Source organism: Xyrauchen texanus, chromosome 16 (genome assembly GCF_025860055.1).
Source record: "Xyrauchen texanus isolate HMW12.3.18 chromosome 16, RBS_HiC_50CHRs, whole genome shotgun sequence".
Taxonomy (NCBI): Eukaryota; Metazoa; Chordata; class Actinopteri; order Cypriniformes; family Catostomidae; genus Xyrauchen; species Xyrauchen texanus.
In genome coordinates, this window is record NC_068291.1 from 36,771,109 (window position 1) to 36,792,751 (window position 21,643).

Below are 21,643 nucleotides of genomic sequence, written 5' to 3' on the forward strand. Positions count from 1 at the left end.
GAATATGAGGGCAAAGCTTCCTTAATACTATTAAATCACAGCTTGTTTAAGATCAGAGAAACAAAAACACATTGAGTCCTTTCCAAAAGTTATTCTTTAATACTTTTTGTCTGTGGTTATAACAAAGATGTCAAGCATTGAACACAGACCCAATGAAACAAACAGAACACACACAAACAGTATAATCTATAATTATACTGTTTTTAACCAGATCACTCACACGCTCTCTCTCTCTCACACACACACACTCTCACACACACTCACACACACACACACACACACACACACACACACACACACACACACACACACGAGCCCCAGATAAACCATTCACTAGCCAATCAAAAAGAGCAATCCCTTCTTTTTTGACTGAAGTGATGTTAAATTTCATTGGAATCCTCTTTAAATGAATCTTACAGTATCTATATAAACCTATCCTAAGACAAACATATAGCCTTAAAGGAACAGTTCACCCAAAAATGTAAATTCTGTACTCACCCCATGTTGTTTCACATTTGGACTGCTCTATTCCATACAATGAAAGTGGATGTAAAGCTCCAAAAAGGAAAAAAAGCTCCACAACAGGAGTCAACATGACATGACATTCAATTCAAATCATACTTGACAGCCATGGTCACCGTTCACATTCATTGAATGGAAAAGAGCTGCTTGAAGAAACATCTCCTTTTGTGTACTAAAACAGAAAGTCATACTGTACAAGTTCAGAATGACATTTTTTGATGAACTATCCTTTAATATGAGCAGTGACTCTTTCCCTTGGGCATCATAAAGCTGTGACTCCTCAGGTATCCATAGGAGGAATAAATCGGCCTCCATGCTTCTGTATGTTGTAACATTTTCTAAAAACATTTATGTACAAAATCACAAGACAATCCGGTTTCTTTCTCACCAGGATACACAGTGTCACACTCGCACACATGCAAACAAATAATATATATATATATATATACATCTGTGTGTTGTACAGACAGGTATAATTCAAAACTTCATATCAGCACTGAATGTACAGTTGAAGTCAGAAGTTTACATACACTTAGGTTGAAGTCATTAAAACTCATTTTTTAACCACTCCACAGATTTAATATTGGCAAACTATAGTTTTGGCAAGTAATTTAGGACATCTAATTTGTGCATGACACAAGTAATTTTTCCAACAATTGTTTACAGACAGATTGTTTCACTTTTAATTGAGTTTATCACAATTCCAGTGCATCAGAAAATTACATGCACTAAGTTAACTGTGCCTTTAAGCAGCTTGCAGAATTCCAGAAAATGATGTCAACCCTTTAGACAATTAGCCAATTAGCTTCTGATAGGAGGTGTACTGAACTGAAGGTATACCTGTGGATGTATTTTAAGACCTACATTCAACCTCAGTGCCTCTTTGCTTGATATCATGGAAAAATCAAATTAAATCAGCCAAGACCTCAGAAAAAAAAAGTGGACCTCCACAGTCTGGTTCATCCTTGGGAGCAATTTCCAAATGCCTGAAGGTACCATATATATCTATACAAACAATAGCATGCAAGTATAAACACCATGAGACCATGCAGCAATCATACCACTCAGGAAGTGCAAATCAATCGCAGAACAACCTTGTGAAAATGCTGGAGGAAACAGGTAGACAAGTATCTATATCCACAGTAAAACAAGTCCTATATCGACATTACCTGAAAGGCTGCTCTTTAACTGTTAGGCCATAATGACCATCATTATGTTTGGAGGAAAAAGGATGAGGCTTGCAAGCCGAAGAACACCATCCCAACCATGAAGTATTGGGGGTGGGGGAGACAAGCATCGTGTTGTGGGGATGCTTGGCTGCTGGAGGGATTGGCTTCATTTCACAAAACAGATGGCATCATGAGGAAGGAAAATTATGTGTATATTTTGAAACAAAATCTCAAGACATCAGCCAGGAAGTTAAAGCTTGGTCGCAAATGGGTCTTTCAAATGGACAATGACCTCAAGCATACCTCCAAAGTTGTGGCAAAATAGCTTAAGGACAATAAAGTCAAGGTATTGGAGTGGCCATCACAAATCCCTGACCTCAGTCCAATAGAAAATTTGTGGGCAGAACTGAAAAGCATGTGCAAGCAGGCCTACAAACCTGACTCAGTTACACCAGTTCTGTCTGGAAGAATGGGACAAAATTCCAGCAACTTATTGTGAGAAGCTTGTGGAAGGCTAACCAAAATGTTTGACTTAAACAATTTAAAGGAAATTCTACCAAATACTAACAACGTGTATGTAAACTTCTGACCCACTGGGAATGTGATGAAAGAAATAAAAGCTGAAATAAATTATTCTCTCGACTATTCTGATAAAGTAGTGATCCTAACTGACCTAAGACAGGGAATGTTTTCTACGATTAAATGTCAGGAATTGTGAAAAACTGAGTGTAATTGTATCTGGCTAAGGTGTGTGTGTAAATTTCTGACTTCAACTGTACCTAAAGCATACAGATTCCCATGAACAACCAGCACGCTCCTATCAGACATAATCAACACCAAATATATCACAAATAGCTCATAAGTCTTTGTATGATTTAAAGGGTTTGGCCATCAATGCTTATCTCTATATTTTAGAGCCATATAAAATCATTTATATTTGGGGTAAATATCTGAATAAAAAACAAAACAAAAAAAAGGCACTGCCGTTTGTTATTCTAGATATTCTAGATATGACCTCCCAGCCTCTCGCATGCATCTCTAAAATATAAATTACCATTTTTTTCTTCTCCGCTTCTTTTTATTTGATTTTATTTAGTCATAAACATAGGATTCTTTTAAAATATATATTTTATATATATTTATATATATATATATATATACATGATATGTACGTTGGCCTGCAGTCAATACAGGACATCGGCTCTCAAAAGTATCAAAACAAAAAATTAAAATAAATCAAAGAGCATAGTATAGCAAAAAAGAAACCTTTGTTACAGTATAGATGCATGTTTAAAAAAACAACAAAAACAAAAAATAAAATAAAAAAATAAAACCGATCAGCATCGGATATATTCCAATATGCTAATGTGCAGAAACTTTTACAAAACAATCAAGACTTCATCAACGCTAAAATTCATATCGTTTCGGAATACCAAGGTAGCATGTATGCATTAACACTGTTACAGCATCGTTTATTTTTGCTGCATAGTTGCAGTCGAATGCATTTGGATAAAAACGCAATACAGAATAAAAAGAATATTCAGGGTTCAAGTTTGCATTGTGTTGATTACCACAAAAATGTATTCCTTTTCTTCTTCTTCTTCTTCTTCCCAAAAAAAAAAAAAAAAAAAAAATCTAAAATCTAGGTTACAGTGAGGCACTTACAATGGAAGTGAATGGGGCCAATTTTTGGAGGGTTTAAATGCAGATATACAAATCTTATAATTATATAAATGCATTTATCTACACTTCCATTTTAACCCTTACATTTGTTATTTGAGCTGTTGTTTAAATCGTTGTTTTTGTGGGATTACAGCATTGCGTTGTCATAACAACAAAGTTGTAAAATTAGATATCATTTTACACAGAAAAGAACGTGATTTTATCACATTTAAATATTATTAACATGCATATCGTTTACGTCTTGAGGCTATACTTTTGAAACAGTGCGTAATAATATTTAATGATTGGCCCCATTCACTTCCATTGTTAGCAACACATTTTTTTAAGAAAAGGAGGACAAGACGAAATCAATTTTTGAGGCAATCAACATTATGCCACAAATACTGTCGATTGAGCTGAACTTGTATTGAACATTGAACATTCCTCGCTCCTACGTGACTTTTCTAAAGATAAAAAAGACATCCGTCTAGTGTATGTTTACAATTAATACACAGAAAAGACGGACACAAAAACATCTTCGGTGTGAACGACCCCTTATTGGATCTACTTTCTTCAACCACCTTTGGAAAACCAGAGCTGAATATGCATCCTTTTTCAATTTCCAATCACAAGCTGTGCAACATTCATCGTAGATACCTACGATCAGGAAGAAAGGATGCATTTTGGCATTTAACTTGACGTAACAGCTGAAGTGATCAGACAATTCAAAACAGCAACACAAACACAGAGAGATCATGTAAAACAACGCAAACAAAACTGGCTCTTTGTTTACAACAAATTGTGAAAAAGTAAAAAAACGAATTTTCCTTAAAATACACCATCTAGGGAGGGGGTTAGAAAATATAAGCGTTTATATGTAATCGCAAGAAAGAAAGAAAAAATAATAATAACAAGATACAGATGTCTTTTGACTTTCAGGCACTTTTCTTTTTGCCATAACAAAGAAAGCAAATTGGGAAAAACAAGTAAAAAAAAAAAAACATAACTAGGTTGTTATTTGAGATGTACTTATGGTTACCAGCCATAGAAAAGTTAATACCCATGTATCTTAAATAATACATCTAAATGAATACAATAACCTCTCCATCAACACTAGAAAAAAGAATAAATAATCATTTGAATCTGCTAATTGTTTTCATTCAAATGGCAGTGATAAGTGGCTTTTCAAACACATAAACAAATGCACCTCTAAACAAGATGCAAGTGTAAAAATACACAAGATGCCACACGATGGGTTTTATAGCTACCCCAAAACTGTTTTCTAACATGCTTTGTAATGCAACGCCAGCTACCGTTCCATTTAAGGCATTTCATGCACTAGTTTGAAGGCACCAATCATAATCGACATACTGCATAGTCAACATAGCACTTAAAACAGTGTCATTGGGTGGCATGCATGAGAAAGACATTCTTTTAGGCAGCTTTTAATGTGTAAGTGTGTGTGTGTGTGTGTGTGTGTGTGTGTGTTTTCTTTGCCTTGACATCTGAATTTCATCTTATGATAAAACGCCACTCAATGGATGTGTCAAAGTGCCCCTTTACCCTGTGCTCAGGAGTTTGTTTTTAGTTTTTTTCACATCCTGCGCTGTGTTGGCAAGAACTATGTTTTACAGTCCTCCTGTGTGGTGATATAGAGTATCTTTTGAGGGAATTGTGGGGTAATGGAGGGGTGGGCTCACTATGTCAATAGCTTTCCTTGTACATTATCTGCACAGTGTGCAAAGTTCCAGGTTGCCAGTCCAGTTCCTTTTTCTTAGATGCACAATACCCCCCTCCGCCCCAGTTACGCATCACACCATGTTGCTGATGAAAGTCTATTGCACGCTATTGCAAATCCACTTTTGATGGGTTTCAGCAAAGATTCACAGCACCAACGGCAGGAAAAGCAAAGTTACTATAGGAAAAATCTAAATTAAAGATACATTAACAATCACTTAACACCCTCATAAAAGGACTTTAATGTCCTAATTTAAAATAATTATAGCAAAAACCCTTTTAGATTTAAAATCAAGACCCTTTCCGTGCAGAAAATCAGATCTTCACTTGTCAGAGTTTATAATTGTCTGACTAAAGAGCTCGTTTTTAATTGTAAACAAACTAGTTTTACACCTGGCATGATTAACTAATGGCTGATATTAAGACAATACTGAAAAAAAAAGACTCTACTCTCATTTATTGGTAAGTTTCTAAGAGGACATGCCACTGTATTGTGCAATGTTTCACCTCCAGGTGGCGCTCTGCACTAATAACTGGTGGGATAGTTTTGCAAATCTGTTACAGTGAATTTCTCCTCTACTGTTCAAGGATATTTTGTTATGACGTATATCTTTGAATATCTACGTCCTGCTGACAAAGTGTTGAGATATCCCAAATAAATGAACTTCATAGAGACCTGCTGAAAACTTATACGAAACGTACAATATTCCCAAAATTGAATAAACAAAATATCAACATTCCCTCTAACTGTTGTGCATTTACAGATAGCATAAAAGCGTAAAGGCCCACACGGAATCTGCACCTGCAACGTTTCTTCAGAATTTGAATAAATTCCCAAAGTTCTAGACATTCCCCAACCATTGCATATTGGTTTCTGAAATATTTTGTCCAATAAGACTGAAGTATTCTTCTGTTACAGCAACTCGATGCTAAGGTTGGGGCTCATAACTCTCGAGGCATAAATGTCCTTTTTTTGTTTAACCATGTTTAAACCTCCTGTTATGTTTGGGTCATTTTTGACATTTTTTAGAGTCAAAAACATTGAAAAACTAACCTTTATTAATTACATAATATAACTGTATTACATTTTTATTACACTTTTTTATATTTATGAAATGTCAGGGTGTTTTGCATGATTACTAGGGCGTTGCTAAATGGTTGCTAGAGCATTACTAAATGGTTGCAAGATAGTGGCCCAAGTCAAAAGAGACAACCACAAAGTCTATATGACATCCTGATCCCAAGCTATGTCTTTTCAATGGAAGTCTATGGCATTTTTTGCTAATGTTTCGTCCACCAGGTAGACGTTTATATTATTTGATAATAGTACCATCACTGATTTATACAGTAGAAGATGCTCTATTCAGATGCAATATATTTTTTTAAAAGCTGGTGTTAAGTGTAAAAAAACAAGCCTATGCCAATGATCATGCTAATAATAAAAAGGGAGGTGTTGGATATTTTATGTACTTAACCAGATCTTTTTGGACCCCAACAAAACAGCTGTTTGGAATTTTCTCCGAAATAGACTACATTCTGCAGATTTCCCTCCAAAAGCAAAACACTGCATATTCCGTCTGGGCCTGCATATCTCTGACCTATATGTTCACCTGCTGCTCTTCAACATACACATCTACATGCATTTACTGGCATTTCTCCCAAATATAAAAACCCTCCTCTACTCATATCTGCTGATGCTAGAGACAAACTGTGACCTCCAGATTTCCCTCGACCCCTGCTCCTTCTGTCAGAATCCATCTACGACATTCCTCACTCCCTTCACATCTCCAGCAACTACATCACTTTCTGTTTCCCCTTCTAATCATGTCTCTGCTCTCGCTGTCTAACATTCCCTCTCTATCTTTCCTTGGAGTACCATCTCTCTCTCTCTAGGAAAACAAAACGTCAAAAACACTTGTAAACTATGAAGCAGTCTAGCAATCTAAAGCTTTACACCGTCCTTGAATATTGACACCACACGCACCTAAAAAATCCTTGACGGTAAAGTGTAAGTGTAAATGTAAACAACATACTATTAAGTAATATTTTAGCCTCTACGCAGAGGTACTTCATTAAACCTCTGAGCAACAAACAGAAAACATCTAATTTGCAACCCTTATGTCTGTTATCTGGTTTCGTGTGCTGGTTGGTTTGGATATGCTGTTCTGTAACGTCCTAGACTGAACAATGTGAACTGTCCCAGGAAGGAACGCTACCTCCTGATGGACCCCCCTTAATGGCCTGTCGACACATAGCCCCTTGCAGCATTCTTCTAAAGGACGTGCAGGTTTGAAATGTCCAACTTTTTATGTTATAGACGTGATTCTCTTACAAAATCGAATGTAAACGCGCTGAAGTAGTCAAGGTGACAGAACTTGCTTGTGTTAAGCCTTTCCGAATATGGTGATTGGCACTGTGTAGACCACGTCCCAAACTGAAGACCACCTCTCTTGTTGGCTGCGATGGTAGGTGAGCAGGTTAGGTGAGGGGAAATTTATAGACAGAGGGGCTTGTGACCTCGCAATGACCTTTTCCCCTGCTGCCGGGTATATCGTCTCCTTGCACCCTCTTCTTTCAGATCGTTGAAGTTCGGTCAACACCATCTATGGAAACAGGTGACATCACAGTATGTGACCACAGCCAATTGTGTGACTGTATTTTGTGGCTAAAACAATTTGTTCTCCCTGAAACTCTGGAAATGTTACATAAACTGGATCGTTACACTAAAATGTAGGCTTGTAAAATGACAGAAGTTGTTATCTGAGGAAAATGGGGAAAATATGACACTTGACTGTCTTCAAATACTTTCTAAAGCACCACTAACAGCTTATTTACCATTCACATTAATACCAATGTTATTCAGTGAACTACAACAGCCATAAGCACAAATTATTTTATTCCTCTCAGTCTCATAGTGATGTCTAATTTACGAATGAATCATCCTTTAGTGTAGTTTTTTCAATGTTTAGCACAGACAGATCTGCAAATATTGGTATATCACTGGACAGTAAGGGAAAAACACTATGGTTTCGTCAAACTCTCTTTTAAGTCAACATGAAATTGACCCTATTTAAATTTTTAATGAATGTTTTATTGTGAATCTAATCAATCTATGCATGTTATTCCAAAGGGGAAAAAAAAGAAATGTAATCTTCTTCCAAGAAAATGTAATAACTTGCTCTTCCTTTAAAGCAAATGTCATTTTCCACAAATATCACAGCCGTGGGGCTCCATTATAAGATTATTGGATGATGTTAACCAATAGCCAACTAGCTATTTAGGTAATAGTTTAAGCACACTTGCTTCCAGGTCTGACTACATTCTGGTATGGAATGGCCACTTTTCATGATCCAATCAGTTCCAGATGGTAACAATCTAGTCCTGGCATACATTGTCTTCTCATTGAATATGTTATCTCACTCAGAAACATGTCACATTAAAGAAGTAAAATGGGTTTGCAAACGGCAATTCACATTGACTTTAAAAGCAGTATTCATCTGAAACAAACACAATCAGGATCTTAATTAGGATGACATCAAACTGGAGCACATAAATGCACATTAAATCCAACAACAAAACAATTTGTGGAAACATGGGTGCGTGTGACGTAGAAGTGATCATCCATAAGCACTATTAACTTCGAAGACTTTAACATCCACCAAGAGAACATTGGGAGGCTGAAAAGTGTGGGGCTCAAAAATAACGGTTATTCAAATATCACTTTTTTCCTCCCTTCGGAGTATCTTCTTCTATATACAGATTCTCTAGATGCTTCTTCTGTTTATATCTTGCAGTATCATTTTTATCTCATCATGATATAAGTGAGAATCATCCTAAATTTAAACACATATACAGGGTAAAAGATGCCACAAAAACACTACAGGCTCTATTGGCAGCTGTGGAGCAAGCAGGGATTTCCTGAGCTCACCACATTGCTACCCACTGCATCTGCCTGTCTCTCTGATTCTGCCTGTCTATCTGCTTCTCCTGTCTGTCTCACTGAGCTCCACAAACACAAAGCTGTTTTTGTCCAATGACATCGGTCGGTGACTGCTCGCATCTCGGCCTGTTTGGCAGACATCTCAGCCTGGATGAAGGAACACCACCTGCAACTTAACCCAGCGAAGACTGAGCTCATCGTCTTTCCAGCCAACCCTGCTGTTGAACACAACATCACCATTCAGCTTTCAACTACATTAATGCCTTCCAAAACGGTCAGAAATCTAGGGGTAACCATTGATAACCAACTCAATTTCACAGACCACATCTCAAAGGCAGCACAATCATGTAGATTTACACTCTACAATATCAGGAAAATACGACTCATCCTCTCTGAACATGCCACACAACTGCTTGTTCAGACACTTGTCATAAGTCAAGTCAAGTCAATTTTATTTGTATAGCGCCTTTCACAACACACATCATTTCAAAGCAGCTTTACAGAATATCAGCATTAACAGACGATAAAACTGTAATGTCTATAAAGTCGATTAATCATCATTGTGTAGTTTAGATAAAATACGACTAGAAAAATACATAACTAGACTGGACTACTGTAACGCTCTCATTGCAGGCCTCACTGCATGCACAATTAGGCCCCTGCAAATGATCCAGAATGCAGCAGCAAGTCTGGTATTTAATGAACCAAAGAGAGCACATGTTACACTACTCCTAGTCTCTCTGCACTGGCTGATGCACGAATCAAATTCAAGGCTCTGATGCTGGCAAACAGAACAGCCACTGGGTCTGCTCCAGCATACCTAAAATAATTTCTGCAGAGCTACGTTCCCTCCAGAAGCCTGCGGTTGGCTATTGAGCAGTGCATTGTTGTATCAACACAAAACACTTTCCCGGACTTTCGGTTTCAATGTACCACGTTGGTGGATTGACCTTCCCAACTCCATCCGTGAAGCAGACTCGCTCTCTGTCTTCAAAAAACTGCTAAAAACACATCTTTTCTATGAGCACTTAACCATGCACTCATAAAAAATATTTATGTATGTATATACAGTATATATATATATATATATATATATATATATATATATATATATATATATATATATATATCCACTCCATGTTCATGATATAGAGGGTGAAATGCCAAAATCCTTCAAATTCCTTCTTTTTTGGAATTGGGGTTCTAATAAAGAAATGGTGGATGTTAAACATGGAGATGATGGGTTTGGTTTACTTACTACACTGAACTGAAGGTCAAAGCAGGAAGTGGACACGTACCTCCAAGAGCGTGTTCTGTCATGCTGAGACATAGAGACTCCAAACGGTTATTGATGTCTGGCTCAGTCACAGGCACCTGTAAATCTGCATAAAAGATGTGTGTTGATATTTGAAGGAAAGACATCAATTAAGCTAGGTCAAATAGATCAGCATTTTCAGTGAAATACAGAGGTGATGCACAAGCAGTGTATTCACGCTGGATGGAGCCAAGCTAGAATTGCTTATCTAGGTCTGTTAGTCTGATTTAGCAAAAATTGGATTGGTATGATTTAAGACAGACTAAAGCTTTTACATTACATACAAAAAGACACAATTGTTTTAGTCTGACTGAAATAGAACTTTTAAAGTGCATGTAAACATACTGAATGATTGATGTATGGATGTCTTTATATACCAATAATATTTAGAAGTAATTTTGACTTTTTGTCAAATCATTTAAGAAAAATTGTGGGAAAAGATCCATTTAAAACTTTCTGAAAGGTTAGGGCAAAGCCTTTCATTCACACCAGTGTTATAACTGATCAATAGCTCTATTACACTCTGCAGATTGCACTAAATTTTGAACCATAGTTCCTCCCCTGGAAGGTTACACTGCACTACAGTATGCTCTCTGTTTAAAAAAAACTTGATTCTCAGTCTCAGTGGGGTGGATTCTGGCTGCTCTGTTCTCCTGCAGCGCTGTTCGGGCTGGGCCAGCCATAACCGCTCTAGTTTTTAGCTGAGTCAACAGCAAACAGACCTTTGAAAATCCCTTGTGGGCAGGAAGAGCTGAGTTAGGCAACCACTGGCTGGACAGAACCATCAACCTGCTATTTTTAAGCAGCAAATTCTGTAAATTACCGGACGTCTGAATGCCTTTGCATTAATAAAGGTAATTATATTAACAGATTCAGATGGAAAATAATCAGAGAGAGAGAAAGCTAAGAGTGCAAGCCATGAGGCACAAAGAAATTCATTGTAATATCCAATCTAGCACAAAAAAACACTCATCTGCTGGCTTCCTGTGCACAGCTCTTTCTTCTGCAAAAGGGGCAGCATATTTTTAAGATCAATGAGACAGCAAGTTAAAAGGAAGTGAGTTGAGAGTGGAGCCACAGCCTGGGATGAACATCTGGAACATATGTCCCATCTGAATGTGTGTCAGTGGAACACCCGGTACGGTACTGAACTAAGGATGCGAGTTGATGTGTGCAGAATATGGAAAAACTTTGCTTTAAAAACTTAAAGTTTCAGCCATAAGTATGAAAATGTGTCTGACCACCAGGGTGGGTGATACTAGGGTTGGGTAAAAATATAGATTTTCCAATGCATTGCGATCTTTATTTGAACAATCTTGAAATCGATTCTTAAATCCCAAGATCGATATTTCACTTTGTGTCAGCCCATTACAGTTGAAGTCAGAAGTTTACATTCAATTAGGTTGAAGTCATTAAAACCAATTTTTTTCCACCACTCCACAGATTTCATATTAGCAAACTATAGTTTTGGCAAGTCGTTTGGACATCAATTTGGTGCATGACACGAGAATTTTTTAAAAAAATTGATTCAATTTTAATTGACTATATCATAATTCCAATGGGTCAGAAGTTTACATACAGTAAGTTAACTGTGCCTTTAAGCAGCCTGCAAAATTCCAGAAAATAATGTCAAGCCTAATTTAGCTTCTGATAAGCTAATTGAAGTCAATTGGTGGTGTACCTGAAGATGTATTTTAAGGCCTATCTTTAACCTCAGTGCATCTTTGCTTGACATCATGGGAAAATCAAAAGAAATCAGCTGAGACCTCAGAAAAATAATTAGGGACATCCACAAGTCTAGTTCCTCCTTTGGAAAAATTTCCAAATGCATGAAGGTACCACGTTCATCTGTACAAACAATTGTACGCAAGTATAAACACCATAGGACCACGCAACCATCATACCACTCAGGAAAGAGACGCATTCTGTCTCCTAGAGATGAATGTGAGTTTGTTGTGAAAAGTGCAAATCAATCCCAGAACAATAGTAAAGGACCTTGTGAAGATGCTGGAGGAAACAGGTAGACAAGTATCTATATCCACAGTAAAACAAGTCCTGTATTGACATAACCTGAAAGGCTGCTCAGCAAGGAATAAGCAAATGCTCCTAAACTGCCATAAAAAAGCTAGACTACAGTTTGCAAGTGCACATGGAGACAAAGCTCTTTTTGGAGAAATATCATCTGGTCTGATGAAACAAAATGGCCATAATTACCATAGTTATGTTTGGAGTAAAAAGGGTAAGGCATGAAAGCTGAAGAACACCATCCCAACTATAAACCATGGGGGTGGCAGCATCATGTTGTGGGGGTGCTTTGCTGCAGGAGGGACTGGCGCACTTCACAAAATAGATGGCATCATGAGGAAGGAAAATGATGTGGATATATTGAAGCAAAATCTCAAGACATCAGCCAAGAAGTTGCTTTTTAAAGCTTGATTGCAAATGGGTCTTCCAAATGGACAATGACCCCCAAGCATACCTCCAAAGTTGTGGCAAAATGGGTTAAGGATAACAAAGTCAAGGTATTGGAGTGGCCATCACAAAGTCCTGACCTCAACCTGACATTTGTGGGAAAAACTGAAAAAGTATGTGTGAGCAAGGAGCCTACAAACCTGACTCAGTTACACCAGTTCTATCTGGAGGAATGGGACAAAATTCCAGCAATCTATTGTGAGAGGCTTGTGGAAGGCTAACCAAAATGTTTGACCCAAGTTAAACAATTTTAAGGGGCCGAATTTAAGGCAATGCTACCAAAGGCAATGCCACCAAATACTAACAAAGTGTATGTAAATGTCTGACCCACTGGGAATGTGATGAAAGAAGTAAAAGCTGAAATAAATTATTATCTTTACTATTATTCTGACATTTCACATTCTTAAAATAAAGTAGTGATCCTAACTGACCTAAGACAGGCAATGTTTTTACGATTAAATGTCAGGAATTGTGAAAAACTGAGTTTAAATATATTTGGCTAAGGTGTATGTAAAATTCTGACTTCAACTGTAAGTTGATGCAAGTATGCATGTAAATCACTCACATGCACACTCAAATAATTGACTAAAATAAGACTAAAATATGACTAAAACATTCTATGATTAGCCACTGGCTAGTAAATGTCCAGATTTCAGTCACCAGTGATTAGGTAGTATAGTGGAGAAGATATTAGCACAGAGTTCCTTTCACTGTGTGTTGAGTCAAAGTTTGGTAAAACTCGTTCTGTGTCTAAAGACAAGATCCACTGATCCATATGTAATTGAAAAAGTCTATTTTAATACCTATTCTGTTCTTTGCAGTCCATTGTTTATAAAAACAACAACAAAAAGAAGCATTTCATTCTAATCACACATGGATGCTCTAAAGAAACCATGCACATGTTCTCTCATTATATGCACTTACTGGCTGATGCTGGTAGTCTTAAAAAAGACAGTACAGATTTAGCATGTGTTCTACATATCTATGTAAATACTGGTAAAGAGTACAAATTATGCAAGTAAAAAATAAACATGTAAAAAATGTAACTATGCAACATATGCAATTTCAAGACATTAATTAATGGAGTGGACCAAATTACATTTACATTTATGCATTTGGCAGACGCTTTTATCCAAAGCGACATACAAGTGCACTTATTACAGGGACAATCCCCTGGATTTGATTTGATGAAAAACTACTGATAAAATATAATTTGTAAAATTATATCTAGAATGGTTGTCTAGGAGGATCTTTTATAATTAAGAGAATTAGCAGAGAAAAAAATTATTTCATATGTGATCAAAATGGACATTATAATAGAAATGAACCCATATGAAACAATATATAAAATCGAATTGAGATCAGAATCGAATAGAGAGCTTGTAAATCGGAATCAAATCGGGAAATCTGTATCATTACCTAGCCCTAGGCATCTCGATATTTTTAAGCCTTTTAATATATTATTATTTATGCATTTGCTCTGAAATGTCTTAAAAGGATGATTTTTCTCAATCAGAGAAATTATCATTTCAACCAAACAGCCATTGAAGCCAAGTAAATTAAAAGTGTTTAATGCAAGAAGTAAAATACAGTACAAAATAATCAAGGCATGTTGTCAATCATGAAACTAGTCTAATGACACTTATATGATAACTTATTGGACCCCCCACAAAAAAGTCTGTTAAAATTGCACAAGATATTCAAGATGTTGCTTCATTTTACATAGGGTTGGCAACTGTCCCGTATTAGCCGGGAAGTCCCGTATTTTTGGTAAAATGAAGACATCCACATCATTAACGTATTTTAAGTATTAAGTTCCCCTCCCCAGGACGGATGGATGAACATTCAAGGGGAGACCAACCCCCCTGGTTGGACGACGAAACATCCTGTACTGAAGTGCTCAAAACACTCAAGCATCCCGTACTTGCATGGCGATAAGTTGGCAACCCACCACCCGAAAAGCAAAATCACTGCGAAAATACTGTGAATAATTGATATATCACCCAACAATTATTTGACACTGTTTTTCACTTGACAAAAGCTACCTTTAAAGGGGCCATATTACATAATAAACAGGTTATTGCTACTGTACTTTTAAGGCTGTCATATGCAATTGGCCTCTGTTATGACTGGCAAACCTCTTTTCTGAAGAAAACATGAGAGGTGCTTGTCCATGCTAAACTAACCACCACTATGCAAGAGTGTTGTGGTTGGTTGCCAGTGACTAACACCACAATGATATTTAATGCCAGATCCAGGAGGTTAATGTTTGTCCAGTCACGTTTGAAACCAAACATTTTGCAAACTCTCAGATACCCACATAAAAGGCAGGAAAGGTTTTCAAACTGTTGCTTTACTAAAGTGATCTTGTGATTTGTGTGTCAGAGATGATGGAACACCAGCTCTGCCGAAGCAGACTGTGAGTCAGAGATGAGCAATATGTTGCAGCTCCTGTCTCTTACCTGTATGCTGGAACATGGCCATGGTGTGTGGGTTGGTGTGAACAGGTAGTGATCGAGTCCTCTGAACTGAGCTGTGGGTGCGGCTGGGCATGCTGTTACTGCCCCCCGGGTTGGCAAACCACAAACCCTAACAAAAACACACATCAGCCAAATTAACATAATGTCAAGCCACAAACTGTGCCACAAACTGTGTGTTCACTTGAAGGTTATAGGAAGAAATAGACGTAAACAAACAGTTAACGTTTGGACAAAGCAACTTTTTTATTAGTAGTATTTTCCACATTTTAGAATAATAGTAAGCCATCCAAACTATAAAATAAATGGATGTGCTTAAGCTTTTATACCAAAAGGTCTTTAACATCATGTAATTGTGTACAAACTAGGGCTGCTCGATTATGGCAAAAATAATAATCATGATTATTTTGGTCAATTCTGAGGTCACAATTATTTAACACGATTACTCATTGACTTTGGAAACATGCATTTTAAAAAAAAATATAAATGTCTTTTTAACAGTGGATTTCCTTGAACTTTAAATGTAAACTGCACTGGGTAATGGAGGAGGCTATTGTCATATGATAATTATTTTGCATAACACATGGTGGACAAATAAAGGAAAGCCTCTATTGTTTTGAATGAGTTTTAGATATTATTTTGGAAAACAAGCCAAAAAAGACTAATCAAAAACATATTTTGTTCCAGTGTATAATGGGCCAAGACTACACTCTCTCACCTTTATGTTCAATTTGATCCATCTTTAACTCACAAAAAAAACTTTCTCTTCTTAATAGAGTTGCGTATCTCTGATATTCCTCATGATAAGGTAAACACCGTGAACGTGACACATATATTATGATACAATAAGTCACGAGCCTTCACGTTATAATCTAGCTGCAGCAAACACGTACGAGTGACAAGCGTCCCCGCGCCAGAGTGTGCATCAGCCGGGAGAAGATTCAATCTCTTCCCCGGTCACTTCAAGCAACTCATAGACACGGCACTGACCGCACAAAGAAATGCCAGTTTCTGAGTTTATTTTCATAACCCGCTTCCTTATTATTTGAATTTTAATAAAGGATGCTTTAAAGATATAACGCCAGTGTGTTACATTGCGAAACGGAATGTTGCACAATAATCGTTTTATCTCGATAATCTTGTTTTCATATTCGTTGGAAGCCGAAATTGTAATTGAAAATAACATTTTATTAAACACCCAGCCCTCGTAAAAACATTTGACTGGTACAGTAATAATGAAAAATCACATAAAAACTGAAAGATCTCAGATGAGAAAAACTTCTTATGATTCGATTAGAGATCGACCAATTGTGGATTTTGCAGATAACAAAGGTGGTGAAAATGCTGAGAATGGATTATTCAGCCAATAGTTTTTTTTAAATTGATTTAATGAATGTTAAAAAGGTGATGGACACAGACATATAGGCTACAAGGGTGCAAAATGTGTCAAATCTCAGATGCAGGTTTACCGTTTAAGTAAAATTCTAATAATAACCAGAAAAAAGAAAAAGAAGATTTTTGGGAACACATATTTTAAAATGTCTGTGCTTCCAAACAAAACATGCACTCTTACATCTTCTACAATGTATTAAATAAAAAATACTATTAAGTAAATATTGTCATGTAGGCTAATAAATACTGTATGAACAGTAATACATTAACAGTAGATAATCATTCATCAATAGTAGATCAACAGAGTTTGTGTCAATTGTCCAGTAATCCTGTATTATAAAATACTTTTTTCCTTTCCCCAACAACACTGTCAGTCAAAATGAACATGAACTCAACAATCAATAAAGGTTACATAAATAAACGTTCAATTATGTCAATACTTCATATGTGTCTTTTTTATTTTTTAAATATTTTTTTTATTAATAATCGTGATTTAGTCCATAAACATTGATGGTGATTTTGCTACGTTACAACCCTTTATATGTAAATATTAACCAAATTAAGCTTTTTATAGTCTATATACACTCACCTAAAGGATTATTAGGAACACCGGTTCAATTTCTCATTAATGCAATTATCTAATCAACCAATCACATGGCAGTTGCTTCAATGCATTTAGGGGTGTGGTCTTGGTCAAGACAATCTCCTGAACTCCAAACTGAATGTCAAAATGGGAAAGAAAGGTGATTTAAGCAATTTTGAGCGTGGCATGGTTGTTGGTGCCAGGCGGGCGGTCTGAGTATTTCACAATCTGCTCAGTTACTGGGATTTTCACGCACAACCATTTCTAGGGTTTACAAAGAATGGTGTGAAAAGGGAAAAACATCCAGTATGCGGCAGTCCTGTGGGCTGAAAATGCCTTGTTGATGCTAGAGGTCAGAGGAGAATGGGCCGACTGATTCAAGCTGATAGAAGAGTAACTTTGCCTGAAATAACCACTCGTTACAACCGAGGTATGCAGCAAAGCATTTGTGAAGCCACAACACGCACAACCTTGAGGCAGATGGGCTACAACAGCAGAAGACCCCACCGGGTACCACTCATCTCCACTACAAATAGGAAAAAGAGGCTACAATTTGCAAGAGCTCACCAAAATTGGACAGTTGAAGACTGGAAAAATGTTGCCTGGTCTGATGAGTCTCGATTTCTGTTGAGACATTCAGATGGTAGAGTCAGAATTTGGCGTAAACAGAATGAGAACATGGATCCATCATGCCTTGTTACCACTGTGCAGGCTGGTGGTGGTGGTGTAATGGTGTGGGGGATGTTTTCTTGGCACACTTTAGGCCCCTTAGTGCCAATTGGGCATCGTTTAAATGCCACGGCCTACCTGAGCATTGTTTCTGACCATGTCCATCCCTTTATGGCTACCATGTACCCATCCTCTGATGGCTACTTCCAGCAGGATAATGCACCATGTCACAAAGCTCGAATCATTTCAAATTGGTTTCTTGAACATGACAATGAGTTCACTGTACTAAAATGGCCCCCACAGTTACCAGATCTCAACCCAATAGAGCATATTTGGGATGTCGTGGAATGGGAGCTTCGTGCCCTGGATGTGCATCCCACAAATCTCCATCAACTGCAAGATGCTATCCTATCAATATGGGCCAACATTTCTAAAGAATGCTTTCAGCACCTTGTTGAATCAATGCCACGTAGAATTAAGGCAGTTCTGAAGGCGAAAGGGGGTCAAACACAGTATTAGTATGGTGTTCCTAATAATCCTTTAGGTGAGTGTATATTTGCGGGATGAAGGGTTTTGACCACAGAGGAATATGGAGGAAATGTATTTTAAATGCAACTATCTTTGTTGATTTTATCTGATAAACGATAGTTTCACAAAGCAACTATCAGCACTGATGAATCGGTCGAACAACCTCTAATGATTATGAAGAATTTCTGTTTAACTTTAAATCTAAAATAACTACTTGTAAAAGCATATCCCTTCTCATGGATTCCTGTGAAGCATTGTTAAAGGGATAGTGTTGTTGGAAAGCGAAAGGAGGTGTTAGGCAGTATGTTAGCCTTATTCGCTTTCACTGTATGGAACAAAAGTTGCAATGAAAGCAAATGGTGACTGAGAATGACCTGCCAAATATCCATGTTCAACAACAAAAAAAAGACAGTCATATGAGTTTGGAATAACATGAGGGCGAGCAAATGATTATAAATGTTTTCATTTTCAAGAGAACTATCACTTTAAATGTTATATTTCTCAGCTCGAGTCAGGGAGAAATTCTTGCATATACACTCAGAAACTGATTTCATGTGAATAACCCCTTCAAACCTGCCTATCCTTTTTTCATTCACTCTCACTTTCTCCCTTCATATGACTCCCTCTTCCCCTTTCCTGGGCCCTCCCATATGGAGTAGCAGGGAAAAACAGGAAATGCCTGTGCACTGTTCTCACTGCCTATGACAAGCTCCCTCTCTCTTTCTCCCTTTTCTCTTTTACCCCTCCCTTCTCCCTCTTTTCCCTCTCTCCTCCCTTCAGTCGTTCCTCTCCCCAAATATGACTCATCGGCCGTTTAATTCACCTAACCTCACTGTCCACAGTCTCTGAACCAGGGAGGCAGTTGGAACTTCCTCCCATTGTAAGCGTGCCTAGAAAAATGTTTAAGCAGACACGCAAGAACGCCAGGTTATCGCTATGCTTCCAAAACCAGATCCTCAGTTGTTCCATTCAACAGTGATGTAGGAATTCTGGAATGCTGTAAATTGCCTGCAGTTCCATCCACTTCAAAAAAGTAGAGCACCGTCCATTTTGAAATTGTGACAAGGTCATTTACACTTTGAGTTTGGTGTTCTTGAGAGCCACCATGATGGATGTGAGGTTATATTTTTTAAAGTAGATTGGTTCTGTTCATTTTCTAAAGAAAATGCAAGTGGTGTTTACCCTTGCACAACTCACCACCACAACATGTGAAACCACTCATAGGGCACTGCTAGGCAGTTGGAAAGGTGTTCTGGGTGGTTGCTAAGCGGTTGCTTCCTGGCCCAATACAAAAGAGCCCATCCACAAGTCTCTATGATATTCTTATCCTTGCTCTGGTCCCTCCTGCAATGCAAGTCTAAGGGATTTTTTTCATTGTCCAACAAACAGAAATAACATGTCTGATCAGTAAAATTGCAACTCTGTGACAAAGTTTATAGCTTTGGGTTTCAGGTTTGTTCAAATCCATAACCCTAAGCATAAACAAAACTTATAGTGATTCTTGCTTTAGTAAACATCACTAATCACAAACCTGTCGTCCCTGTTTCAGGCCAGTAGGGGTGCTGCTGCCGCTTCGGGGGGTTGGTCGGAACAGGCCAGTGGTACCCAAAGGTCCGAGTCTTGCACCAGGCAAACTCCGCATCTGATACTGGCGCAGGTTCCTCCGGGTGGGCAAGCCGCTGCCCACGCAGCCCGTGATAGGAAGGGAGTTTGACTGGCCATAACGACTGCTGTAATAAATTACATACAGAAAACTGAGTCAAAACAGATGATATTATAAGCAAACATAAAGGCAGAAACATACAGAAGTATGCATATGCAATGCCAATCTGCAATCCGGTTGTGAAAACTGGCCGTAACAAACCGTAGTACTCAAGGGGGTGAAAGAGTTGCCTTTAAATGTTTGTGTCATTGAACTGAATTTGTTATTCTTTTTTTTATTTATTTTTCATTTGTTCAAACTAACGTTCGCTATAGTTGAGAATGAAACACATACTTGCATCGTGTTATGAATTGCTGTCTGATATATTTTGGAACTAAACTATGCACAAAATCTCCTGTAGCTTGGGTAGCGAGAAGTATGTTTTACTCTTCAAGGAATGTTCACCTGAAAATGATTCTCTCATCATTTACTCATAATGATAACTGAATTATTATTGGGTGAACTATTCCATTAGGCCTCTTATCAATTATCGTTTGTTATCTAGGATAAATGTTAAGCATTAATACCTCTTAACATAACACAATAAAAAGCTTATTTTTACAATGCCAATAATGATATTTGAATCTGAATTTGTGGCATAAAATGGGAGATTCTTGTTAAGCATCACAGACTCTATTTGCAGACCATGATGCAATCCAGTAGGGAGTGACGACACTGACTTTGCTCCTAAACACTGTGTGGTCTGTGGTATGTGATCACCATTACAGTCTTAGTTCAACAAATACAAATACAGATGGGAAGAATCCTACCCTAAATCAATCAACTTAACTGACAAGGCAAATCTCAAAAGGATTGTTCCTGCCAAATGCTTGCCCCCAGCACACTCTATGATCTAAGCCTATAAAACTTGAGCAACAAAACTGGTTTAGTCAGGAAACTCTGGCCTATTAATCTGATGACACAACTGTCAAGTCAAGATAAGATCTTCTACTGAAATATAGTCATTTTTAAAAGCTTTCAGGTGTTGCAAAATGAAGCAATATTAAGCAGAATAATATGACTTACACAAGAAATGTTGAAATGGTTGGTACTTTGTGATTTTTACCTAATTTTATGAGCACTGATTGAAGGAAAATTTCAACTTTATAACATATTTTGAGAGTTTTGAGAAATGGTTACATAAAGGTTCCCACACTATTTATCAATGAACTTCTATTACTTTTCTAGTTGTTCATAATTATTGGATAAGGATTTTTATAAAGATAGATAAGGATAAGGAAATCATTCTATAGAGATGCTCTCAAAAATAAATATTATAGAGTTCAAAAAAAGCTACATATTCACTACAGAAATGTCCATGATTTTTGTAGATTTTATACATTTTCTTTACTTTTCAATGACTTTATTAAGAGACATTTCCTAAAAATGAAAATTCTCTCATCATTTACTCATTTGCATGCCATCCCAGATGTGTATGACTTTCTTCTGCGGAACACAAATAAAGATTTTAAGAA

The 21,643-nt window shown here is 37.3% G+C and overlaps 1 protein-coding gene across 1 annotated transcript in view; it reads right to left on the minus strand.

The window, feature by feature from the left end:
* Positions 1–81: 81 nt before the first annotated feature.
* Positions 82–21,643, minus strand: part of LOC127656720 (protein Smaug homolog 1-like) — a 72,560-nt gene continuing 50,998 nt past the window's right edge. The window contains exons 10-13 of the mRNA XM_052145194.1: positions 19,998–20,196; positions 15,280–15,406; positions 10,329–10,412; positions 82–7,693 (exon numbers count right to left, since the gene is read on the minus strand). Coding sequence (XP_052001154.1) covers positions 7,665–7,693; positions 10,329–10,412; positions 15,280–15,406; positions 19,998–20,196 — 439 coding nt within the window. The 3' untranslated portion in view covers positions 82–7,664. The remainder of the gene's footprint in view (positions 7,694–10,328; positions 10,413–15,279; positions 15,407–19,997; positions 20,197–21,643) is intronic.